This window comes from Numenius arquata, chromosome 2 (genome assembly GCF_964106895.1).
Source record: "Numenius arquata chromosome 2, bNumArq3.hap1.1, whole genome shotgun sequence".
Classification (NCBI taxonomy): Eukaryota; Metazoa; Chordata; class Aves; order Charadriiformes; family Scolopacidae; genus Numenius; species Numenius arquata.
This window is the reverse complement of record NC_133577.1, coordinates 77169337-77196969: the sequence shown is the minus strand read 5'-3', so window position 1 is coordinate 77196969 and position 27633 is coordinate 77169337. Positions and strand designations below refer to the sequence as shown.

The window sequence follows — 27633 nt, the reverse complement described above, 5'->3', positions numbered from 1 at the left end:
TAATATATACCTTAGGAATCTTGTATGGAAACTATCTCAAATGGTAGTTGATTTCAGAAACCTGTGGTGTTTCTATTACAATACCACGATACTGAACATTCAGAGACAATATGGAGAAGAAAAGAATGCAAAACTGAATCTGATTTTAAGATTAAAAAATATTTCTTTGAAAGTTCACTACTTTGCCAAAGAAAGTCATGACAAACTCAAAGCTGATTAAATGGGATTAATCCAAGTGGTCAATTCCAACTCTCATTTAGGATAGTGTTTTCCACACAGTCCATCCCACTTAAGCTGTGCAGTTATTTGTGGTGAGGCTGTCAAGAGTGAAAAACCTAGTTCTACTGAACTTCTAATAGCCTGAGGCAAGCAACTGAAGAAATCAACGACAGAAGACAGTCTTTTCCCTCACTTCACCTCCAGGGAACTGTGGTCAAAGAGCTAAAATAGTCCCCCTCTTCCACCAAATGAAAAGAGATCTTCAGCTTCTTGAAACAGTAACACTGAATACAAACTACATGGATCAAACAGTCTTATAGGATGCCCCTTCCGTAAGTTATAGCTCCGTTCTGTACAGGTATACATCCCTATCTTGCATACCAGCATCAGCTGTGTAACTAGTCAAAGCCTACAGCCGAGCTTCTATAGCTCTATCCTTCTATTATGAGGTGTGCTAAAAGTAAGGATCAAGGCTTTCCAAAGCACAGCATGTCATCCACATTTAAATACTACACATGATCTCATATTCCAAATGCATTTAAATTAAATTATACGCACCTACAGACAAGTCCATCTTACTGCCTGGAATGTCCTCAGTTTGACTCTAGAAAAAAAAAAAGATAAAATTCAGTTCTGACTTCTGTGAAATGCTGAGGAATTTTTCAGAAAGCAGCCCTTGATGATTAAAGATGGAATGAAGGAAAGACATGCTTGTGCCAATGAAAAGCTTTATTTTAAACTAAAATCAAACACAAGGGTTCCTGACATCACCCTGGACAGCCCTCACCTCAACCCCCTAACGCTGTATGTAGAAAGTTTACCCATACAAAACTAGACACATGAACGCATGCGACAGAGAAAGATGGATAGACAGCTGCTCTGTGAAATGAACCTCTGTCCTCATGTTCCAGTGGTCGAGAGATGAAACACTGAAAATAGTGGCCAAAACGATAGCTCATCCTCATGATCTGTCAAGTCATTGAAACTTGAAGTGTGCTGCCAAGTTATTCTTTAGTTGGCAGTCTGGTACAGGGTGTTCCCATAGCTTTCAGAAGCATCTACAGTCCAGCAGACTGAATTTGAGCTTAGGAGCCAACAGGCATTACAAACTAATCCTAGTCATGTCAGTAACAGTTTGTGCAGCCCTGGGCTTCTCACAGAACCTCTGTATTATCATCTTTCACTAGCCTGCATTACATACTATCCCTGCTTCACAGGAGGAATATTCTGTAAAATGTTTTACAAATTAGCATGTCAGAAGTTCTTAAAACTTATACATAACTATTTGTAAGATATTTCCCTGCAGATCTGTCTTTTCTTTACATGATGTGCCATTTATTAGTCACTTCACTAATCAATCTTTAAGTATTGATTAACAATGAGGCCTTTTTGTTCTAAGAAGACCCCACTGCACAGTATTTAAAATATAAATAGCCAAGACAGAGGATTGTGAATCTCCTTTTCTGATAGGTGGCTGAGACTCAGAATGAATGATTAGCCTTGGACTAATTACAGATGTCTGACTACAGTCAGGAGCTGAGGCCTTTACCTTGAGTGCTCTAAATGCCACGTTATGAAGATAAAATAAAAACAGAGAAACAAACCACCCCCCAAATCCTATTACCGGCAAGGAAATTGCCATCTCAGAACAGCTGCTGTCATACAGTGAGTCTGAAGAGTCAAAGGAGATTTTGGGGTTTTTTGAGAAGCCGTTCTGACTAACAAGGAAGTGCTGAATACCTGGTTCTTACAGGCATTATAATGAACACATCAGCATAGCAAATGCAGATAAATAAGCACTTACACAGTAGAACAGCTGATCTTTCGGCTTATTTAAAGCTTACTGCTTTTTTAAAGTTGGATTTTATACTTAAAAAAATTTACTTACTAGCAAGCCCATATTTGAAAACTGTTTGGATAAAGGGTTCATCCACGAATCACTACTTCCTCCTTTTAATGCGCACTGAAGAGAAAAAAAAACCATAAAACTTTTAAGCAACTTCTTAATTTCTTAAATTCTGTTTTATCCTTGAGATGCACAGTATCAAATGAAAATCCTGGTATCAGAGAAAATAATCTCCTAAACAAGTTACTTTAATTTTTTGCATGGTTGGAAACATTTACCAAAAACTTTTTTTCTTCTTTTCTCTCTTATAAAATTGTTCATCATTAGGTATACCAAACTAGATGAACACTTGCTGTGTAGAATGTTTATCACACCGTCAGTTTCATTCTGTAATCTGGAAAGCTTTGTGAATGTCATTTACTTTTTCCTCTGTTACAGTTTAATATATTCTTTAATCTATCACATACAGAGATGGACTTCCTCCTTGGCTTTCTTCTCTTTGGTATGGTTTCTCTTACCTGGGCACTGTGCTGACCTGGCTCTCAATTTGGCATTACCATTATTTACAGGTGATCAAAACCAAAACCGAACACAGCTGAACAGAAAAGAATTATTTTTTTTTAACAGTTGCTTTGATGGTTAAAATAAAAAAGCTTTAAAGTAAGAAAGAAGTTCATTAACATAATTTTTGCAAAATAGGAATTGTAAAGCTCCATACCATGTCACAACAGTACTTCCACATCCTAGGAAGCTGCTCTGTACTTGCCTTTTGAGTTTTCCCTACCTATATGATTAGAAGTAGACAAAGCATAGTTCTTTCTAATGTTCATACAATACCAAATATTACTGTACTAGAGAACTTTCATACAAAAAAACCTTAGAAAGCCATTTACTCAGGACTATAGCCAAGCTCCTGCTCCTGTTTGAGGCCAAAGGTCAATAACAACAAACACAAGCCAGACCTAAATCAAACAGTCAGTAGAAATAAGAAGTGCATGTGCCAAAGGGACTGTGGAATCCAAGCTTCAGCAAGCTATGCAAGGAGAACAGCAGCAGCCTAACACTGAAAGATGTGTCAACAAGAGAAGAGCAATAGCCTTGGGATACTTATTGCTCAGTTTCACTTAGTAGTGGCTCTGCAGCTTACATACCAAAGAATTCGACACCTACTGGCAGATTTATTAGTCACAACAGGTGTAATACATTAAAACAAATCCAGAAACCTCACATTTCTTACCCTGTTGTAACAAGCTATTCTAGCTGAATTCTTTTTAGAATAACTATTATTATAATGCTCTAACACATCAGTCATATACCACTTTCAGACAACACAGTAGTTATGAATCATTCAAGGATTTTACCTTCATTTGTGTTTTCTTTCCTCCTTGCCCCCAGCTTGTTGAGTTGTGGGAGGAACTGCTTCCCTGAGAGCCTGCTGTGTTCCAGACTCCTCCCTCCTCCTCCTCCTCCCAGCTGGAATGACGCGTTCCTGTCACTGGCCCATCACTTTCTCCCCAGCCATCTTGCATAGATTTAGAACCTTTAGAAAAAGAAAAACAAAAAAGCTCAAAAGCAGTCTACAATACTATGCAGCTGGGGACTTGACACTGCAAGATTAGCTGAGATCATCAGAACCTCAAAGGAGTAAATAAAGAAAACTAACCAAACACTCTAATGGCTGTAAATACGTGCATGAATCCCAAAACCTATGAGATTCAGTGGCATGTTAGCATGTCATGTTTTACAACTATTTTCAAGCAATGTCAAACATTTAAAGACATAAATAACCACAGGAACCTCTTCTCTTATACAGGTAAAGAAAGACTTCAAGGACACTTAAAAACCAAGTGTGGTTGGTTCTAGTTCAGGTAGTTGATCAATTATTTCCTCTTCCTTCAAAACCATAACATTTCACAAAATTACAGAAATAAAGAACTTTAAGGAACAACAACTAAGCAGAATCTGAAGCAGAGCACCTGACATTGTACTCTGGTATATGTAACATCAAAAGCAGTTTAGTGTGGAAAAAAAAACCCTCTACTTGAATTTTCATTCTTAACAATGTCACTAAAAAGTAATTAGCAGTGCTGTTTAAGTAGAGATGCTGTTACCAGAAAGCTACAAACATTTCATCATATCAATTCAGACTAACGACTCTTCCCTGTTGGCTTCTTTTCTTGCTGTTACTCTCTAGCACCAGCTGTCAGGCAACTTAAGAATTCTAACCTCTATTGACAAGCCAACAAGAGCCCAAATCCTCATCTTGTTCACTGTCCAACTGTTCTCCTTCCTGCTGTTAACTCTTCATTCTGCATACTTCTTCCCCAAGTATTTATCTCCTTTATAAAGGATTTCCATCACCATCACATTTTTCATAACTAATTATTCAATTGCCCGGCTTTTGAGTGTGGAAATCAGGGATATGAATATTAATGCATGCAGCAGAAATTCTGAATATAAAAAAATCAGGAATCGTAATTAGTATTTTAAGGGGAACTCTACCTTGATCATGCTGAAAATAAGTACAGCGGCATTTCCTGGCAGTTTAAGAGCTACCTTAAAATCGAAGATAAATAATAACTCAGATATTTCACAGGGAACATAACTTTTTAAAGTATATTCATTTGTGTACCAAAATTGAGGACTGCTTAAGAAGGACACTGGTTCAAGTGCAAAAATATACCCCTTGACCCTTTTATCACGGTACTTACACAGAAAAGGCTCCATTTAAGGATTATGAGTGCAGAGTCAAGAACTTAATCTGGAAATGTCATTTATGGGGTAGTCTCTGCAGCTTTAATTTATTTCCAGCCACACCGTTTAAATATAGTACTATGATCCTGGTTTTAACTACATGACCACAGATTCATTTTCTGCATTGACAGCTCTCAGGTATGAGATTCTTGAACACAAATCTGGACAGTGCTGTAAAGATGACTTGGTCTGGAAGATTCCTGCTTTATTTTCTGTATTTGTTGAGTGAGGAGGTATAAATAGCTATAGTAAGCAAAGAAAACTTTCAAGATGAAGATAAAGTAATGATGTTACAAAAACCTGAATTTTTTCCTACTTCTGCCAGAGAATTCCTATGCAATGCTGGTAAAACTACATAAATATTTTCTTTTGTTTTGTTTTTAAAACAGGTGGGTAATGTTCTACCTTTCCCTTCTTCATCTCTAAACTCTTGTTTTCTTTTCCAATCATTACTAGTCTGTTTCCCATCCTTATCTTCAACCATAAGTTATGCCTTTGCAGGCTCTTTTCCCAATTTCTTCTTCCAACTTACTCAAGACATTAAGTATCTCCCTTTACTCCACTGAATAATGTCACTTTTTTTCTTCATTGCTTCTGGGTGCCAATTAGAAAGGAGTTGAGAAAGTAGTCACAGAACAGAGGAGAATGAAGATCTCAGCCCTTGCTACTGGTGACCTACTACACCTCAATTGGAAATAGCCATGATGGGGAAACTCCCTATATTTTGCTCCTCTAGAGCTGGGGACAGCTTATGGACAAAATAATACATGTATGCTGCAGCTCTTCGGTTATTTCACAAATGACAACCAGTTAGGACAAGCAAGTGATCACACATAGTCTTTAAAGACTGTATTAAGTATTAACAAATCCACAGAATTTGGAGTGAAACATTAGCATTTCAGAGGCTCTTACTTTTAGTCATATTTAAATGTTTTTTTACAGATGAAAGAAGAGATCCATCTAAAAAAAAGTCTAGTATCCTGAAAAGCAACGAGTTTGTGCCAGGCACAGGAAGCATTACAGCCATCCATAAGAAGTTGCTATAACATTAACACTAAGGAAGCAATGCTTTTTTCCCCAATTTTTCTCATAAATGGCCATACTATTTAATTGGAATGGGAGGAAGGGAGAATGATCCAACAGCATACAATCTCTATAGACCATCTCATTCCAAACAATTACATGTTGCAAAAGCAACTTGTAACTGGCAACAGTTTTACAGCGGACATCATCAGTCAAGTTCAGTAATAGTCATGTATTATCAGTGTTTCCTACTGGAAACTCCACATCCAAATGTTATTGGCTTTGGCTATAACATTGCAATGTTGTATCAGCAGGTGACTGCTTTTGTTTGTTGTATTTTCCTTTAAAAGGGTGAAATAAAAAAATTCTACAAACAGCTTACATCAGCAGGAATAATTTCCACAAAAATAGAACTCTTGATACAGCAAAATTTTAAACTTCAAAATAAACTTTTAAAAGTTTTCAACAACATCTCATTCATGAAGAACACAGACGTAGGCAAGTAATAGCCAGAAAATAGTCATCCATTTAGGTTTGACCACAAAATAAAGTTCAGTTCTTAAAGAGTTACAATTTTCCACAATCATATAATAAAAAACATCCATTCAAAGGCAAGTTGCATTACCAAAGCATAGATTACCGTGTCATGGCCTCCACAGAGAAATTTGTCCTTACTGTGCATTCCTTTTCCTGATGTGATCAGGAAAAGTGATTTATCTTGTACCAAGTTTATATGCTAAGTAATGAGTGGGCAGACAGAGAAGGAAAGACATTTTGAGGAAAAGACACATTTCCTCACTCAGATGCTCTAATGTCTTAACACTTCCACAAATTGGAGCTGCCCATTTAATTGCTTAGTTCAGAAATTTTTCATTACCTTAAAAGACACAAGTTCCAGTCATCTGTAAACAACCACTCATCCATCAAAATCTTACATGACATTCAACATTGCTTCTAGGCCTTAGAAAAGAATTCCTCCATGGGTGACCTATATCAAAAGGCCAAACGCTAAAAAACCTCCAGGGCTATTGCAAAGAAACTGGTATCTGGCCTATACTCACTAGATTTCATGGCATTCGGGGCGTTGGAAGGTGCATTCCCCCAGCCTGTTGTCGATCCTCCTGTATCATCTACTTCACCCCACCCGGGACTGGTTTCATTTGGCTCACCCCAGGCGGACGTACCATTATCTGGAGCAGGTGGAGTGCTTTTGCTCCAGACTGCACAAAGGAGAAAGAGTTTTCATTACAGACCATTTAGACAATGAACTATTTACTGCAGTGCAGCACCACGTCATTAAGCTACTACTGCATTCTTTCTGTTAAGGACTTTAGATTCTCAGTAGTGTGGGTGCAACAGAACGGACAACTGTTCACATCAAACAGAGCAGACACTGACCTCTAGGGACGAAAAAGAAGAGGAGAATGCTATGATGAGGAATATTCTTTTCCCAGGTTCAACATGAACCCCACATCTAAGGCAGTCTTCCTACATGGTGAACTTTTGTGATTAATTAAAAGCACTAGAGTAACTCAGGGTTTTAATATAATGAAGAAAGAATAAGGACATCCTTGAAGTACATATTAAAATAAAATAGTATTCTCTAAAGCATGTCCAAGTCAGACAAGAGATTACATAACAATAACATCTCAACATATTTCCAGGCTATATAACTTTTTCTTGTCCTTATTTCGAAGAAAAAAATATTTCGCTAAGTATTCTTTATCAAATGGCAGAGCCAAATTGAGAAAAAAAATACTCTTTTTTTATAAAAAGTGTTTTAAAAAACCTGATTTATAAAAAACGTGAAGAAAAGGAGGCTGAGGAGAGACCTTACCGCTTTCTAGAACTACCTGAAATGAGGTTGTAGTGAGGTGGGTGTTGGTCTCTTTTCCCAAGTAGCAAGTGATAGGAAAAGATGAAGCAGCCTCAAGTTGTGCCAGGGGAGGTTTAGATTGGGTATTAGGAAAAATTTCTTCACCAAAAAGGGTTATCAAGCATTGGAACAGGCTGCCCAGGGAAGTGTTTGAGGCACCATCCCCGAAGGTATTTAAAATGGGTAGACATGGTGCTGAGAGACACGGTTTATTGGTAGACTTGGCAGTGTCAGGTTTGCATTTGGACTTGATCATCTTAAAGGGTTTTTTCCAGCCTAAATGATTCTATAATTCTATAATTTAAACTGTTCTTCAGAGCTCAGACTGAATATGCAGATTTGTTAGCTAACAAACATTTTCTTTTACTGGCAAGCTGACCAGTATTCCGACCACAGTTACTGAGGCACAAGCAGCAGAAGACTGATTGATTCAAATTTAGAATTTAAAAGACACTTTAAATACAGCACCAAATATTCAAATAAGAAATTGGTCTTTATGGAATAAAACTGTTAGGAATTGGGGACTACACAAGTATCTCTTGTGCAGTAAGGTTAAGTTCATACATAGAAGTTTGCTGAAAAAAGGAACAAGACCAGTACCTGATGCTTGTGATTTGCTAGTCATTGGAGTAGGCAGGCTCTGCTCCCGTGGGGCCTGTCCTCCTTGTGAGTTCTTGTCCCACAGGTTCACATTCTTGTAATTATAACTGCTGGGATCTCCCCACGCTGAAGTGCCATCATCAATATCCATTTTTCGACTGATTGACTGTGGAGAAGGTTCTTCCCAGCCACTAGGCTCCTCCTCTTTGGGGGCAGCTGGCTGTGGTCCGCTGTTCCAGTTTGGGTTTGGAGGTCGCCCATTACTTGGATTTTGGGGTGGTGGACCCCAGGAACCAGAAGACTCCTGCTGTTGCTGCTGGTGCTGCTGCTGCTGCTTGTTCCAGGAGTTGGGCTGTCGACCCGTCTCATTCCATGTTGAAGTTCTTTTACAATCATCCCATCCACCCTTTGAAGCAGCGTTTGTATTTGCACCATTACCCCAAGTTCCAATCTCATTTTGCCCACCTTCACCCCAACCAGACACTGGCTTGTTTCCTGCACTTTCCCAGTTACTGTTTTTTGTTTGGTCAACTTCCTCTCCCCAACCGTTCTTTCCAGAAGACCATCCTTGATTAGGTTGCCGTCCACCCCACCCCTGATCCTTACTAGAGCTGTCGTTCCAAGAGGAAGACGATTTTTCTTCTGGTCTTCCTCCTCCCCAATTAGAAGAATTGGAGTTCTTATAGTCATTCCATCCTCCAGTATTTTTGGAGTCCTTCCACTCTGTTGGGGTTGAGAGCTCACCCCATCCAGACTTGATTTGATTGCTTTGGCTGGGTACATCGCCCCAGCCCCCTGAGTTCTTTGTCTGTGTGGCAGAGCTCTCCCACCCCTCAGTTCCTTTATCAGACTTCCCCTCGGACCGTGGCATCTCTTCAATATCCCATACGGTATCTTGCTTAATTTGAGTTTGGCCCCAGCCAGTGTTTGAAAGCACTCGGGGGTCCAAATCAGTCCTGCTCAGCAAAGTCTGCAAGACTGCCTGGCAATCGGGATGCGTAGGCCTATATGATCGGCGTCCAGAATTGTGACTGTCACTACTTCCTGCTTTGTGGTTGCTTCCAGTGCTTTGACCTCCAACCTCACTTCCCGCAGAGCTGGAAGATCTTCCCCAACAGGGAGCCTGGGAATTGCCTTGGTTTTCAGGAAGAGGGTGGCCTTTTTGATTGTCCCATGCTCCAGTGCTAGAATTTGGTTGGTTTGGACCACTCCATTCTCCAATCTTCAGTTCATCAGACCCAGACAGCTGTTTCCATTCTCCCTGAGAGACCCCAGATGTTAATTTGTTCCCTTCACCCCATTTACTTTCATTTGCATGCTGAGGGCCAAAGTTCCAAGACCCACCACCCGTAGACCGGTTATTGTTATCCCAAGAATCATTTCTTGACCCATTAGGTTTTTGAACAGAAGCTCCTTTCCAGGAGTCCTCTCTATCCTTTCCATTGTTCCCATGGTTTCCAGAATTGCTCTGTCCAGAGACTGTGTCAGTTCCAGAAGACCCCCTAGCTGTACCCCAAGATCCAACACTCCCAGTCTTTCTTTCTCCAGTGCTTTGTGAAGGGGTGTCAGTGCTCCTGGAAGGGTTCCCCAAGCCCATTTCAAAGGGCATTCCCTTATTCTCCATAGGGTTTGGTGAACTTAAGTTCAAGGAGTTAGTGTTTCCATTTTTTGGTCCATCAGTGTTATGAATTTGAGCCTGTTCTCTGCCAGAGACAAAGTTAACACCCGCATTTTCCATCTTTGACTGCTGTTCCCTAGAGGTCTGACCTACTGTGCTAATCTGTGCATTGGAGCTACCACTATCAGATTCCAAAGTCCCTTTCCTAGAATTGCCCTCTTGAACCAGTGCCGGCCAAGCAGACGGGTTGCTATTTGGGTTAAAGTTGCTGAAGCCAGAACCGGGACCGATTCTATCTTGTCCACTCAAGTTCCTCCAATTACCTAGTCCATTGTTACTCTCGGCAGCAGGGTTGGAAGATTGAACAGATTTAGCCTTGGGATCAGATTTCCAGGCCCCAAGATTACATTCATTTCCAGCGCTTCCAGACTGGCACTGGCTTCCTTTTCCTTTGTTACTAGTGGTGCTTCCTGGCAGAGCATTCTTCTCCAAGCCAGGGTTCGAGGCACTGTTGTTATCGGTGGTGTTTTCGGAAGAAGACTCAGCATCTTTGCTGGCAATACAAGGCCACTCTTCCATGTCAGACCCGTCTACAATCACCTTGTCCCAGATGTGAGTTGGGTTGGCGTTGGTGCCGCTGTTGGAGGAGGCTCCAGGACCCCAAGTGGAATTTGCATAATTTGAAGCAGCAGCACCTCCAATTGCTGAATCTAAAAAAAAAAAACAAAAAACAAAAAACAACCCACACCCAAAAAAGGTCATTAATAATCAATATTATTTACAAGCACTGAACAACGCATTTTTGACAATGCTGATTATTGTTTTAATTAATAAGAACCCTTCTCTCAAATGTGGAATGAAGTTTGTTTTGAAGAACATCAGGCTGGAAAACACCATTAAAAAAACTGATAAAAAAACTTTAAACAAACTCCCCACAAGCATTTTTGGGCATCTGAATTCACCGTTGACTCACTACTACTGCTAACAGTCCAGCTCTAAGTTCAACATAATAATTATAACCCACTTAATAAACATTACTGATACTGGTTGTAGACTTTTCAAATGTACATTTTAAATCATACTGCATATAGAACAAGAATGTGTATGTGCAGACATTCGTATGCATGTGTGTGTACATGCAGTCAGCTGTTGGTTTGCTGCTGAACTGAGTTAAAGCAACTACAATTTATTACAGATCTAAAGACAAAAGATTGAAAACAAAAGACATCTAATGAATATATAAAACTGAAGAAGTCTATCCTTCAGCTTCAAATATCTTTAAGTTGATTTTGCTGCTAGCAATTTCTTTCAACCCTTTGCAAAGCAAATAAAATTATTTCCAAAAGTTACTGTAAATTGGAAGAGCCAAAAGCTACACAAATTACAATTTCTATGTAGTAACGTGCAAGCTGTACTCAGTATGCAACTATCCCACATTTGTGTCGCTTCTATATTTACCCTAGAAACCACAGCTTGTGGTTTCGCAAGCAGCTAAGCTGATCTCTCTGCCACTGGATGGAGGCTAGTAAGAGATCTCACTTTTCCTTCTCTCTCTCACCATCTCTACCTACTTCAAGTTCCTCAACTTTCACCTCTCATTTGTGACAATTCTGATGTCAGTAAAACCCTTTAAGTCAACTGTATTCACTAACTTGACACAAAACTGTCCATTTTTTGATGTGTTAGTTTTTTGCTGGCTTAGCACATTGTACAGGGTAACCTGCAAGTTCAATGAGCTTTGGAGTCACTATAAGGAAATTAGCAGGATGACAGACAATGAATAGGGCCCTTTTCCTTTATCTGTGGTGAACTACTATCATGTCCTATGTGATACAACTTCACATGGACAAGATATTTGTATATCGTTTTAAAGCAGACATAAATCAACACAGTGCCACAATGGATTAAGCCTATTTCAGGGCTGGCAGCATGATGTCTGCATATATGCAGACATGTTATGATCATTAATTTAAAACATCAGCCAAGATTCCTTTGCCATCCACCATAATTACTTCTGATCCCCTAAAAGTCCAATAGTGCCTCAGTGTTATTCTCTATATAGGGTTCCACTCATTTTTCCTATGTATTTTTAATACCAAAGGACCCTGAATTACCCTCACCACAAATTCCCAGCGAAGAAGACTCTACCTTCTGTAAAACCATGTACTGAACCCAAACGTATTAGTTTTATTCAGTTATCCCACCCAACCAGTTTAACTTACTTTGCAGAGGACAAAGTTCACAGTAACATCTGCATCAGTACTCATACCTGAATATATAGTTACCACCAATACTGGCTAGTATGACAGCTTCCATGAAAATATGGCATAATGACCTTAAGAAAGCGGATTCCTCCCCTTCCAAGTTCCTATGTTATACATTCAGAAGTGAAGCCTACAATTTCTGGTTGCTAATACTTCTAATAGAAGATGGAACAGATCAGCTTTCAAGTGCCTGTCTGAGGCTTCCAGTTCATTAGCTTAACCAATGACCATCCCACTGAATGCCTTTCATATCCCCCTTAAGTGGGGGTCAGCAGTAAAGATCCAGACATCACAGCAAGGTTAGAACTCTTTTGTAAGCTTTTAAATACTGATGAACAGAAGTTTGTCTTCATCCATTAAACCCTAGTCACCAAGATCCAAAAGATCCAGCACTTTCCATGCACATTCTGTTCCTTCTGTTGCCTTAATGTGAAGTGCAAACTTGTAAATATCAGTAGAGAGTCACACTTCCTTGCTATTGTTATCTGGCTATCTTTTTAGTACAGCGAGTAACTTTTTTTTTTTCTTTTCCCAATTTAAAAACTTTCTGATTAGACTGATCACAGGAATAGCTTAAGCTGGACAGCCAAAGACAAGTTCAAAAGACTGCAAGGTTGCCATCTTTTGAACTTACCAATGATTCAGCAAGCGAATGATGCACTTAGCAAGATGTTCACATAGGTGAGTTTAACGGAGCGTTTCACATTTCATTCCTGTGAAGACATTCTAGAAACGCTAAGATTGTGATGCTCGCTAACAGTGTACTAAGACACAATTTAATGGACTGTTTTATAAAACCAGCCTTGCCTCCCCTTACTATATTTGACAGTGGCAACTAAATTTTGGCAATGTATGGTTTTTTTCTTAAGATAACGCATAAGGACTCTTAGCTCTTAACAGACTCTTCATTAATAACAAACATGCTGAAGAGAAACAAGTTTCTGATCTGACTAAAATGAAAAAAGTTACTAGCAAATGACTGCTTTTAAGGATGAAAGTACGGAATTGAAACAAGTGGAAGTACTGAAACGGAGTCCTGAAATGAAGATGCAGTTTTGCTGTGAGAGATGGCGGTGATTGTCAGACAGTACTGTCACCAATAAAATTTAAGCTTTGTTTTCCAAAATTGTCTTGCACATCCCGAATATCATTGGTATTGGATGAACTATATAAACCACCATCTACCCCATTATTGCTACAAGACAATAGTAAATTTGGTGTCATCTTTCAGGGAACTTGGGTTTTGCCATCTTGCAGAAGCATTTCAATTCTAGTAGAAAAAGATCCATGTAAAGAATAATTATGTTTTGCATTTTTGTATTAAAGCCTCACCGACACCATACCTATCTGGCAAATATAACAATGCGAAGGAGTAGGTAAGAGCTGCATTATTTTCCCTTTTGGTCTCTTGGTTTGGGGTGGAGCAGAGCCAACTTTCTGTTCAGTGAGAGAGGTTCCTGCTTACACTTGTTGCTGTGGCAACCAGCCACAACTGGTTGGTTGACTGACTTGGTTGTTTACCCCATGGAGGGGTTGCACCTGTGGGGAGGCGTGGACAGGTCAGGTGACCCACACTGACCAATAGGGTATTCCATCCCATCTGCCATGCTCAGTGTAAAAGCTGAGGGACCAAAGGTGTCAGGTGGGCTCCTCTTCAAGGACCCTTCTTCAATGGGTCTCTTTCTTCAATAACTGACATCTGAGGAGCACCCTGTCAATTCGTCTACCTTCAATCCCCATGAGTGACTTCTGCAATCCAGTTCCCATTTGGTACTGAGTCTAGTCTGGAACTTTTCCAGTGCCATCTTCCTGGGAACTTGATACAGTTTTGTATAGATTTATACATATTGTATTTATTTCATTATTTCCTTTTTATTTTATTATTAATATTTCATTGAAGTAGTTTAGTTTTGTTCTAAACTCATTAGTCTCTTTATCTCTCTTCTTCCTCTCCTTGGAACAAGAGGTGGGGGACAGTACCTGTCATCTTGTCATTGGTCAACCCAGCCTAAACCACAACATTTGGGAAGCTGCTGTTATCTTCCCATGGAATGAATTAATCACAGTATCAGTGCATAAGTGCCTGACAGAATTGGGCCCAATCAGAAATCCAATTTGTAAACAGCCAGGATCTCAGATGGGATTAATGATGCATAAAACAGAGAGCAACACCGGACTTCCGTAAGCACTTTGATGGAGCACCCTAATTAGCTATAAAAACCAAGCTGGGTTAATTTTAAGTCAGCTCCACAGCCCAGTTAATCATGCTACAGTGCAGGAATTTGGATAGGGTGAGGCAGGTCTGAAGGACCCTTATCTTTCTTGACAACATTCATGACTTAACATGAAAGAAACTAACCATTGGCATAACGAGTTGCCACAATCAATAAAATACAACTACATAACATCGTAGTTGTTAACCCACCATTAAGCTAAATGTAAAAACATGAGAATTCATAAAATCAAAATTTCAGTCTCAGAAAAAACAAGTATTATGTGCCAAATTAATGACACAGAACTGAAGGAGCCTCTAAAATGCTTTAAAACGGTCCTCATGTAGTATAGCCAATAGCAAAAAAAATGCTGTTCATGGGAAATCTTGAAAACTTTTAGAATGCTTCACTGCCATGAAGTCTCCTTTGTCAGTCTACTATGATGACTGTGAAGGTATACCAGTGCTGATGTAACGCTAGGATTTTATATATAGTTGAAAGACTTTGAGGTGGGTTTTTCTTCTTCTTCATCTTTCAGGTGTTTTATCAAAATCAGCCATCTCTAAGAGATCTGTTTTTAAACTGATTAGCAAAAACTTTGCCATTGTAGTTTGAAATTCACTCCCCCACCCTTATTAAACAGGGAACATGAAAGGCAACAAGATAAATCATCTGTCAAACAGGGACTTGCTACAAAGGAATTAAAGTACTGAAACCACAAAACAAACGGAATTATTCATTTTCCCAGAATCATTTTTAATAAAGGCATCCATCCCATCTAGCTCACTTGATTCTGGAGTTCCAAGTCACCTCTATTTTTTCTTCTGAATCATGGAGAACAACAAAAAGTTTATGCTCTCCAAGACTGGTAAAAAAAACGCCTTCTCATTATTCTGGTATGGTTTTCAAATGCAAATTTAGACATAGTGGTATCGTTATTTTCGTCTTTTGACTTTAAAGCATTTATTATTTCTTTTTTTAAACACCCTTATTGTTAGAACTGCAGTTGTCCTTGACTTCTCGGATCACCTAGGTTTTTCTTTAGAAAGCAGATGTCAAGTGGAATTTTGTTTCTTCTACTATCATAACTTAAGAAGGAAATATTACAGTTACTGCAATTCCCCAAGGGTCTAAAAAATTCAGGAGCAGTCGTAATTTCCCCATGCTCATAAAACACAATCATAAAATCAATTTATCTTCTGGAATTCAAAGTGAACAGAAACGCAAACACAGGACAGTCACCACATATAAAAAGGCTAATCTAAGGAGAAAAACAACTTTACTACTAAAAAAACAAGTCAGGAGCAAAAGGACCGTCTTTTTCATCCAGATGAGAAGCAACAGACATCGGTCATTTGCAGACCTAGTATTTACATGTCGGTTTTATCAGATCTTATAATAAAGTGACAAGATAGGAAATTAATGTCAAAGAAACCTAAAGAGCTACTAAGAACTACTTGATGACAACCATAAAATGCTGTTCATACGTGCACTGTGTTTACCTTGCTGCAGTCTTAAGAGCATTACAGCATCTGATTCAAACCACCCAAAAATATTTAAAAGAAATTAACCCTCTTTTTTTGTTCCATCTACTATTAAAAATTGCCTCCATTGCTGCTAACGGCAAAAGAAAAGTCTATACACTAAAATAATGGAAGCTCTCCAAAAGCAATCTGAATTTTATTATATGACATCCTTATGCAAAATTTTAGTGATCCCTCTTCTGCCATGCACACACACATGTTCATTTACTATTACTATTATTACTTGCCTGTTGCAGTCCCACTGTCGCTCTGCAGCAGTGCTCCTGTCACTGGTTGTGCGTTGTTTGGGTTTGCTCCTGGTGCTGTTGGGGGAGGAGGCCCTGCTCCACCCCCAAGGAGCATACAGGATGGCGGAGGGGGCTGCCCACGTTTCAGTAACACTTTGTGGTCCTGCTGGCAACGGAATCGCGGCGGCACCTCCCGAGGCATGTAGCGGGCGGCGCTTGGCGGTTGTCCGTTCGGCACTGCCACCCTTTTGGCATTGTTGCCACCATTGACTGGTGGCGATGGAGAGTTGCCAATTGGGCTGGCAGCCACTGGTTGGCTTAAACTTGGTTTCGTCACTTCGGGCACTGAAAAACAGGAAGAACGAAAATCACAAATTTTTCCACTTAAACCTGTGTTAGCTACAAGAACTCACTGCTACTCTTTCCTTTTATAATTTCATTCTTCTCTGAAATACTGCGCAACCTCAACTTTACTGAAGAACAATTTAATTAAAGAAGCAGGAATAAGCAGTAATGGCAAATCTCGATTCCACGTGCAACCTGTACCCCAGGATGAAACTGCCCTCAGCAAGTATTTAGCTCTAAGCCCCAAATTTCTTGGCAACGTGAGGTTGGCTAAGAGTACCACCTTGGGCAATGAGTCATTTTAAAATATGAGCAGTCAAATATAACTAGTTTCCATCCCCCGGCTCTGTTCCCTGATCTCCAACTGGTTTTTGGATGGTTATGCATCACCCTTATGGGAAATCAGATCCCAAGTTTTCACCTGCTTATTAGGCTACATAGCCACTGCCAAAACAAACAAAAAGAGGGGGAAAAAACCCAACCCTCCTCTTGGATTCAGAGTTAACAAATCTGAGTTCTCTGTACCGCCCTTAAGTAAGGCAGTAATAGTTGACTCTCACCCAAAAGGCAGTCCTACATGTAACATTTGTATTGGGCTTGCCTAAAGTTTCCCAGCTGGTCACCAGGTGCCCCTATAAGCAAGGACAAACTGCTTCTGAGGGCTACTATGCATTGGAGAAAAGAAAAACCACAAACAAATCCTCGAGAAACTAACATCGTCATAAAATTTGCTTAAGAGACTCTAGACTTGTAACCCCTTACTCATATTCTCCATGTGCTTTTTTGAAATACACCCAAAGGAATTCCTAGCGAGGTACCTAGAAGATGTAAATGCTAAGGCATCATACTCCAAAGGCATGGAAAATTTAATACATCTACTCTAACCTTTGTTGAAGATTAATACAAGAAAGGGATGTTCAGAGCCCCTCTTCCCCCCCTCCCCAGGAAAGTGAACATAATCAGTAAAAAACCCCCAAACTTTTAAAAACTTTTCTTCTTACAAATGTGAGATCAAGACAAGTGAGTCTTTCTTTGGCAACATGAAAGCATTATTCTCCATATTTTATTTTCATAAGGGTTTTCCAATTTCTCTATATAGGCTTCATTTCCCCAAACCCAAAAAAAGGTAAAGTTAGCTGTAAAATCAAGTTACTATCTTAGTTCTCTTCTGTAAATAACGGCAACTCCCCACATAACTTTTAAAAAACTTACACAAAAGTCAAAATTAAACATATTTTTAGATCAGCTAAATAAGCTTAACTTTCAAGATGTTCACTCATCAGTCCTGCCTTATCCATTGGACTTCTAGGTGCCTGAATCTCTCTTAAGTTTCCAAAAACAAGTCATTTTCACTCATTTTGATACCTCACCGTAAGCAGTACTTTCCCTGACTTCCATTCGATTTATATAAGTGGTTTCAGTTTTTGGTTAGTTGTCTAAAACCTTTGCAAAACAGAAAACTAAATATTTCAGCTAACCTATTTTATCCACAATTCTCACTCCCTCTCCAAGTACTTTCATGCTGACAACAACATGAAGAGTTTTAGGTTCTCCATTTTAATCACCTCAGCGTTTATTTCTTCTGAATAGACATATTTAGTATTTCATCTCGATTCATAATTCCCTTTTTGCAACAGTTTTGAATCAAGATTTGAGTCTTGGCTCAAGTCAATAAAAAATACCCTTTAGGATCAAAAATTCTTACCTTTGGTTTTTTGATCTGTGACCTGCAAATTAAGAGCAAGAATGTAAATAGAGTTTTAAGAACTTCAAAACAAACGTTGAACAGGCTGCGCTAAATCACAACCTTAATTTATTAGCACAAGAACAGTATTTGTTGTTGCATGAAAATAATCAGCTGATGAACTACAAGTCTGAACAGTATTCCTAGTTATACATATGAATTTTTTCAAAAATACTACAGCTTCTGTAATGTCTTTGCCCGATGCAAACAACAGTCCCTGGCAGAAACAGTAATTACTTCACTCATGATGATTTTCAGTCACCCCCCCTCCTAATCCCAAACATGGGACTTCCAAAGCACAAATAAACATGTGCTCTAGCACTACAGCTCTTCCAGATTTGGAGGTGAAGCATTAAAGTGTAATAAATACTTCCTTCTATATGAGTATCCTTACAGCAGACTGTTGGGGCTACCAACAGAATTCCTACAGGAAGAACCACAGGTGAGAGAAGCAGCCTGTCTCTCTGCCATCTTTCCCATTTCACCTTTCTCATGACATCGCTTCCAAGGAGAAGAAATCCTAAACCTTACTGGATTCACTGCCACAATTACAAAAAGGACCAGAAATACCTATAAAGCACCAGACTTCAAAATTTCTTGAACACAATGAGAAGTTGATTACTGACATGAGCCATCACACTGGCCAACGTACTCAATACGTGGTTTTGCTGTACTTCTACATTCTTTCAGCATAGCAGATTTCAAGCTACAGTAGAGACAAACATACCACTGGTATATTCTCTGGAATCATGTGTATTGTAGTATGTTTTGAACCTGTCTATCATGAGTTCTACTACACAATAATGGAAAAATCCTAAAGATCATCATGTGTTAGGTTCGATGACACCTATTCTTGAAAGAAATTGCTGAACTAGTCCATAATTCTGGAAAGCACACCGTGACAGTATAGAATAATGAAAGCACAAGTAAAAAGCAGTTTACTGTTTAAACCAACCAAGCCAGAACTCCTTTGTATGGTAAAGAATAAAAAGACAAACTGCACTGAATTGCTATGGCATCATTTACTTTGCAAAGATGAACGCTGCAATAGGCAAAGTGAAACATTCTCTATAATAAAAAAAAAATCTTAAGCATTATAACTTCACAGAATTATGTAATCCAAAAGTCTTCAAGACACTAAAAATGCACCTGTACTAAAACTGAATCTGTACCAAGCCAGATGTCAATTTTCACTTCACTGATGAAAAAAACTCACAGGTGTAAAATAACATCATCATCTTTAACACAATAAAAAATTCTGCTAAGCACTTAAGTGATTCTGATGCTTCACTACTAAAGGAAAAGGAAGAGGGGAAAAGAATTATTCACGAATCCAATCTGGTAACACTGATAGGTTTCCTGTGGTCAACAATAAACATGTTCAGTAAATGAGCAACTTGCCTACTTGGAAGAATCCCATTTTATCAAATCTTTAGAGAGTTCTACATGATAACCACAGTTTGCTTTAGGAAAAAACAAAATTACTTCTGCCTATACTGCTTCTCTCCTAGTCAAAATGATCCAGTTTTGTGATTTATTTTTTTTTTCCAAGTCTAGAATACAAAAGCTAAGAAAATGTGACAATCTCAGATTTACAGCTTTTATCTTTCTGTGGGCAGCCTATAAGCATCGATAGGGCAGGAGCAGCTACAGTGAACGGGAAGGTGGAGTCAAACAGCCTTCTGACAAGCTACCAAACAGCTCCTGGGACACCAACCACAGGAATTTAGTCTGAATTTGCTTTGCATAACCTCAGTTGAAGTGATTTTTTTGTTTGATTTTCATTTTTTAAGTTTCAGAAAATCCAGACAGAAACAATTGTTTCATGTTAAACAAAATCTGTCTGAAAAAGGCACCCCCAAACCACTACTGTTTATTTGGTGAACATCACGACAGTCACTAAGAACAAACACACACATTCATGTTATTTTCATTTGGTTGCCTGCTTTACTATTCCTAGATATCTCCAAGTATTACTGTTACATTTGGTCTCTAGGAGATTAGCTTTTGTGTTTACCCTTCCCAAGATTTTGGCAAAATATCATAACATTCAATCATACTGAATAACTTAGTAGGTGAGGGACCACACAGGAAAGCTGGCAAATCTCCTTTGTATTCAAAGCACCGATTCCTCAGTAAATACTCACAGCACCGTTATCAAGACAATCAGTACAATCTTTTCAAGTTCTCTCCTATTGTTGAGTATCAGTATATAATCCTCAAGTCACTAGTCTTTATTTACCAGGGTCTCCTTTTCCTGGTTCCTACTTGAACATTAAAACAGCAGCAACAAGACACTGAAGAAACATTCCGTATGAACGTCAAAACTGATCTTTTGCAGTATTACTGAGGATATATCAACACAATGGCTGGATATAGACAACAGAAATACACCAGTTTATCTGCACCTAATTTAAACTGACAGACTCCAACTGGTGAAAAAGCCAGATTTAAAAAGCCAGGTTTTTAGGACAAGAGGAAATGGCCGCAAGTTGGATATTAGGAAAAGTTTCTTCACCAAAAGCGTTGTCAAGCATTGGAACAGGCTGCCCAGGGAAATGGTACAGTCAACATCCCTGGAGGTAATTAAAAGACGTGTAGATGTGACACTTAGGGACATGGTTTAGTGGTAGACTTGGCAGTGTTAGGTTTGCGTTTGGACTTGATGATCTTAAAGGGTTTTTTCCAACCTAAACGATTCTACGATTCTAAAGACCCCAGATAAGCCAAAATTCAACTGAAAACAGTGCTGGCTGTTCACAGCAGAAACCTACAGAATCTAACATAAGGTAACATCTGATCTTTCGTAGGATCCGTTGTTACTGAACCCACTGAAAAACAGAGACTACAAAGGAAGTAAAGCCTCTGCTTTCAATTTCATATAATCTTTGAGGTAGGAAGGGACACAGCCTCTGGAGATCTAGTCCACAGTTCCCACCTCTGTTCCCCACTCACCTCAGGGGTCTCCCCAGTTCAAAGCAAAGTCACCAAAAACAGATTGCACAGGGCTGAACCTGGTTTTGAGCATCTCTAAAGATGGCGGCACCACATTCTCTCTGGGAAACCTGTTCCAGTGGTTGCCCAGTCACGCACATGCACAAAAAAAGGTCTTTTTATGATTAAGTGGAATTTCCTGCATTTCAACTCATGCACAATGCCTTGTGCCTTGCCACTGGGCACCACTGAGAAAAGCCTACCTCCACCTTCTCTATTCCCTCCCACAAGGTATTTATATACACAGATTGGTGAAATCCCTCTGAGCTGTCTCTTCTCTAAGCTGAACAGTCCCAGCTCTCTCAGCCTCTCCTCATTTGTCAGATACTCCAGTCCCTTAATCATCTTAGGGACCTTTTGCTGGACCCGCTCCAGAATTGTTACATCTGTCAAGTACTGGGAAGCCCAGAACTAGGCAGAAAGGATTTTACCAGTAAAATGCATGGATAAAGCTGTGAGAGACTCAAGTTCATACGTTAACTCCTAGAACAATCTACTATATTTTCAGCAAAATAGAGAGCATTTAATACACCAAGTGTTCAAACCTATTTTCTGAGCAAAACCAATTTTCAGTGACCTATCAATTCTCCACGGCTCAGACTCAAACTGATACACTTCAGCAAAAGTGCTATTCGCTACAGAAAATGTAAAACCTAAGTGATACTTAATAAAAAATAAAGGGAACCTTCAGTAGTTTATATTTCATATAAACTATCTTAGGACTTACTAAAACAAAAAAAAAAAAAGTATCTTTTTGCTCCAGAAAATATTTAGTCAATTTTACTGCAAGAATTTCCCCAGCAGCATTTCCATCCCCAAAAACCTCAAAACGGCAGGAGTTGCATAGATCTAGACAGCCCATATTCAATAGTTTGAGTTTAATACTTCATATCAAAAAACTACTTTTACTTCACATGACACACTAAGGAGAATAAATGTTTAAGTTAAACACATTTCAGAAAAATTCTGCAAAAAATAGCCTTTAATGAAGCATCATTCTAAACAATCAAGGTTTTAAGCTCAAATACAAACAATTTAACATCTTACTACCCCCAATACTATTTATGTTCCAGTTGGATAAAAGAATTCAAATACCATATCCTACCTTCTGAGCAGATTCCTTCTTTTTCTTATCCTCTTTCTTCCTTTTCTTGTCTTCCATTAACTGTTCTTCCCTTTCTTGCTCCTTCTCTCTGCCAAAACATGAAAAACAATGGTGTGAGTACAATCAAGTTGTATAAGAAGAGCCAAACGTACTATATCCCTTTCCCCCCCCCAAAGAAAGGAAGTCAAGATACTAGATCCCTCTTATCATCATACTTCATTTGCATTTGAGGGTTTCAGTTTAAATGATACAAGAAAAGCACCTTCTAGCTCAGTGTGGCCACGATCACACCACTTGCTGCATAAAGGAAAATTCCTTTATTCAGATTAGGTCTCTTATGTAGTACCCTGTATAAATTAACTACATGCCTGATATTAGAAAATATCTTGAAGACATTTTAGCCAAAGCACCCTTTTAATTGGGTTCTGCTATTATTTAATGAACAGCCTCATGAATCTTTTCATACGGTAAAAAAAGAGAAGTTGTAATTTAATATAAGATGGTTTGGTCTGATACAACATTTATCTTCACAAGGGGAAGAGATTATTCTATTGCCTGTAGCTATGTCAATTGTAAGAGACTAGAAGTGTCACATCAAATCAAAACCATCATTTATTATACAAATCACTAATTTAATTTCTAGCCTGTTGTACCCACCCACAGAATTTTTGTGATGAAACTTCTAATATAAATTACTTTCCACGGAATCTATTTTTTCCACAAGAACATTCTTTCAAAAAAGGGAGAAAAATACGTGCAGCTGCTATTGTTGTCAAGCTATCATCCTGTTGCTATGTTTTGTACCAAACATCAAACCAGAAAATGGTTAATTTACTGCATATATGCTATTGGCTGAGCTGTTTCTATGGTGAATCACATTTTCATTAACCAATTCCCTTCACCTCCTTAAAAGTAAATTTAAGACCAAGTTTTCAGCTCACTTGGTGTAATTTCTTTTTCTAGGGAAAGATTAAGACAAAGACAATTAATAAAAAAAGATGGATCTGACCGATGAGAGGGAGAGACCAGAGATGTGTACTTTACAAATGGCAAACAACTAACAAAACAAGATTTCATTAAAATAAAAGAAACTCAGAAGCTTCATGAAAGGAACTTGAATTTATAATAGTACTGACCTATTTCTCTCATTAAGGCACAAATCAAGGCTCTTTTTTGACCACAGTTTAAAAAGCTTAGAGTTGAGCTGGCTTTGCTGTCGCATCACTCAGACTTTTCTTCCATTGCATTTACATGGCATAGGTAATATTTTTGTTTGCATTTTCACTAGATACTACCAAGCCAGTGTACAGAGACATTTACCTAACTTACCAATTCCTACAAAAATATTTCGAGATGTTATGTGTTAACAGCTTCCTGATTGAGGACTTCAAAGAACTGTCTTAAAGAGAAAAGGTTCTATGGACAGTGATAAAACATTTTCCTGGTTTTCTAAAGTTAGGCTCTCCTCCTTCACGGATGGAGAAAACGGGTAAGGGCAAGATGAGCCCTTAGTAACAACATCCTAAGGTTATTACCAAATGCAATTCATACATAATGGCAGGTTCAGTCTGCACTGACCAAAGTTTGAGGCAAGCATTTCACATCATACAGAATGGCGTTTTATGCACTGTCTACTATTGCTTAAGTCAGGTACGTTCTTGCTCTTATCTGTTCTCTATAGAACGTCAAAGCACACTTCCCAGCCCTAAACTCCAGCAAGGAAAAGCCCCACATGTTCTTCAGTTCTACTAACAGCACAAGATGTGAAGCATTGGGAAGGTTAGTATATACCGCATTGTCTGTCATGGCACTGAGACAAAATTTCCCATTTTCTTTGAGCCACAGATTGTAAGCAATACGAAAAAGCTCTCCAGTGATACCCTTACTGTAACTTAAACTTACTATAACCTCAAATAATGTTCACTACTTTTGTACTGTCAAGTAATGTGTGCCTTTTGGGCTGTAGTTCCAGTTAGAAGTAGACTATTGCCAAAAAACTTTCTTGCAGCAGGCATTAGTTTAAGAGCTGTCTTAAAAGAGCTGCTGAAAAAGGGTAGGATCAAAATACAAAATGACTTCCAGTAACTGCCTGGCACACAGACAGCCTTCTACTTAAAAGCACCTTTCTTAGTTTTGAGAGCGGAAGAGCGAGGAATGGAAAAGAATGAGAAAAAGGTCATATTCACGATCAAAGCTGAAGTTATGGATTACAATGACATTTAGCACTAATAATAAAAGGAGCCAAGGACAGAAGATCCATAGCCTGAGAGTAAACGCCTAGTTATGGTCATCTGTCTTTGTGGTAAGTTCAGGAAAAAAGGTTGCTGCTGCTCCTGCCTGGCTTTCAGACATACACGGACAAATATTTGTGGTACTAAGGCTGTGGAGAAGTTTTGTTTTGCATGACGTCCTCCCCTTTTTCTGCTCTTTTAGTAGAGATGTGCATTTAACATTCCAGTGAGCACATCATCGACAACTACAATATAGCAACAATCAATATTTAGTAGTTTAGGCTTCAATTCACGTAAGCACACACCTAAGTTCTACTGAGGTGGAAGGGATCCACCTGAACACTTGGGCTGCATCACATGCAGAAGACCATAAAGCTCCTGACAAAGCATAACAGCAACCTCACAAACATGTAGGAAATATGAAGTTCTACTCTCAAAATGACAGAGGAGGAACTGATGCTATAGACACGCTAACTATGTACCACTGTATCAAAAGTTCACTGAATTGGGGGGGTGAGAGGGTGGAGGGTGGAAATAGCTTATTGCCATTTTGGGTATCACATTTGCCATCTTCCCACTTTCACTCGTTGATGCATTTCACTAATATTTGAAGTTTTATGATCAATGGTTTCTCTTTCCGGTTGTAAGCAAGAAACTTGTTAAACACAAACTTAACTTGCAGCGTTAAGTGTTCTGATAAAATTAACATAAACAAAGCCTTCACGTACCCATCGACTCATTCAGAAGACAACGCTGTCTATTAACCTTCTCTAATTAGCTACAAGATAATACTTCCTGGCCTGGTCGACGAAACTGGGGTGGGGGTGTGTGTGTGTCTATCATGTACATTCCAGCAACCAGCTGCTTACATTGACAAGATCAACACAGGGAGAAAATCCCTCAGCTCCAAACGAGTGAATTTAGAGTAATACAATGGGGTGTGGTTCCGGTTTTTGTTACCAGCACGTAGTAATGGGAACACGGACACACCACAACCCTGAAGAGGAAGTTTGCTAAATAACAATCAGCAGCCAGCCTTTTACTCAAGCTTTCTTCAAGAAAGCATGTGTCGATCTTAAAAATAGGACCTAATTGCACTTCAGTATTTCCCACAAAATCTTAGAATCAACATTATTGAAAAGCATTTAAAAGGCATATTACAGTTTAATTCCAAGTATTTAAAGTAAGGCATATTAACAGGTTACAAACTAAGAGAAACTATAGGTTGTAATCCAAATTTTATTTTATTCATAAAAAACCAAAACCAAACAAAGCAGACCCAGGAGCTATGATGCAGTAAACTCAGTAACTTATCTAAGTTCTTATAACAACCTCTTCTGGCTAAAGCAAAAGCAACAGTTTCATAAAAAGGATGTTTTTTCAGCTAGTCAATTAGAGAAGGAATAGAAAATATTTGTGAAGTCTGAGTTATTAAACCAGATAGCCATTTCAGGTAAAAATGAAAAAAAAAAAATAGTTATCTAAGAAGTATGCCCTCCCCCAAAACAATTTACCAGTTTTGGAAAATGTTAATTTCCTGCAAAATCCTAATATTCATTTTTCCAGAAATCTCTACTTTAAAAAGGCTTATTCTTGCAACGTATGGGCTTGAGGCAGAGAGGGGAGAAGTTGTCTTCAAAGTTTTTGCTATCACAAAGTGAACTGCGAGACGAGATGACGTACTACGTATTACATACTATCTACTAGCAACACACTTTGATAGGTAGAGATAAAGCACCACACAAGAGTATTAGTCTACACAAAAACCCCACAACCCTGTAAAGTCACCCTCAAACTAAAATTGCACAAAAAACATTAGTAAAATGTAAGACATGAAAATTCCTAGAAACTCAGGAGTGGCACTTTAACGTATGCAACACCCAGTTCCTTCCACGGGGCTACAGGAGAACAGTGCAACAGTGTTTGGAAGTTCCTCATACGTAAAGATGCAGACTAGATACCAATACTGTGAGTCATCTTCCCCCTTCTTGACCCCAGCGCTTTACTTTCTTTCAGCACAGTTAACTTGGTTTATCTATACTTTAACACAACACAGGAGTGACAGTAAACTTCTATAGGTGCATCCTGTTCTCTACACTGTAACAAGCGCAAGATGATTTACAAACCTGCTTCCAAATTGTGAGCTGACTTGTGTATCTTCGTCCAGAATATGGGGGATTCCAAAACTACACTTGTAGGATCAGCAGCACTTTAACTTTTATATATACAGCTACAAGGTCATATTAAAAACTGTTAAATTTTCTCTAAAGGCTTCAGCCATAACTAGCCAGAGCTAAAAGGCCATCACCTTATGTGAGATAATGATTTGCGTGCATTGATCCGTCTCACTTAGAGGCAACACTTGAGCTATTAACTAACTCTTTTTTACAGACAGGCCTCTAGTGATCCAAAATATCAGACCACAAACATCTTTCTAATTATTTAGAAATAGACGAAAAGCCTCAAAACTTGAGGGACTAAACCAGAAGCTTAATCTACATTAAGGTATCCAACTTTGGTCAAGATTTGAAGCAAGAAGAATTTCCAGTGAACTCTAACTACAAGCATCTAGCTTCTCAGCACTTTAGGAAGTTTTCTCAGTATTTTGATCAATTATACCGCCTAGATACCAGCAGAATTGGGCATCACACATTAGTTTCTCAGATGTGTTGCAAAACACCTTTATTACAAGTTCAAGGCCAGTTAAGTCTCCAAGGCAAAAGCTCCTGTAAATCTATACAGGGACAAAATCTCTCATAGAAAAGCAAGCTGTTTTCAACAGTGCTACTTCACAAACAGCTTGCTGCTGCCACTGGAGAAGTAGGCTTCATTTTCTTCCACTTTATTTCTCTTCATCAAGCTGTTTCTGACCTTCCCTTGCTTAAGCCTTCTCTGGAACTCAGCTAATTATATGGCAAGAAATTACAACCCACAAAAACTCATCTGGACCATTCTCCCCTGTTTTGTAAATGGAATTAGAGTATTATCAGATGAACACGAGAATTAGCGTGCACAAGCAGCAAGGGACCT

General features: G+C 38.8%; 1 protein-coding gene across 2 annotated transcripts in view; it reads right to left on the bottom strand.

The window, feature by feature from the left end:
• TNRC6B (trinucleotide repeat containing adaptor 6B) overlaps positions 1 to 27633 on the bottom strand; it is a 134566-nt gene that overhangs the window by 24390 nt on the left and 82543 nt on the right. The window contains exons 5-12 of one of the 2 annotated variants that reach the window (XM_074144285.1): positions 22373 to 22460; positions 18235 to 18256; positions 16185 to 16529; positions 8319 to 10646; positions 6904 to 7062; positions 3427 to 3605; positions 2108 to 2182; positions 778 to 823 (exon numbers count right to left, since the gene is read on the bottom strand). In XM_074144285.1, the coding sequence (XP_074000386.1) occupies positions 778 to 823; positions 2108 to 2182; positions 3427 to 3605; positions 6904 to 7062; positions 8319 to 10646; positions 16185 to 16529; positions 18235 to 18256; positions 22373 to 22460 (3242 nt within the window). The remainder of the gene's footprint in view (positions 1 to 777; positions 824 to 2107; positions 2183 to 3426; positions 3606 to 6903; positions 7063 to 8318; positions 10647 to 16184; positions 16530 to 18234; positions 18257 to 22372; positions 22461 to 27633) is intronic. The other variant, XM_074144286.1, reaches the window with a different exon arrangement.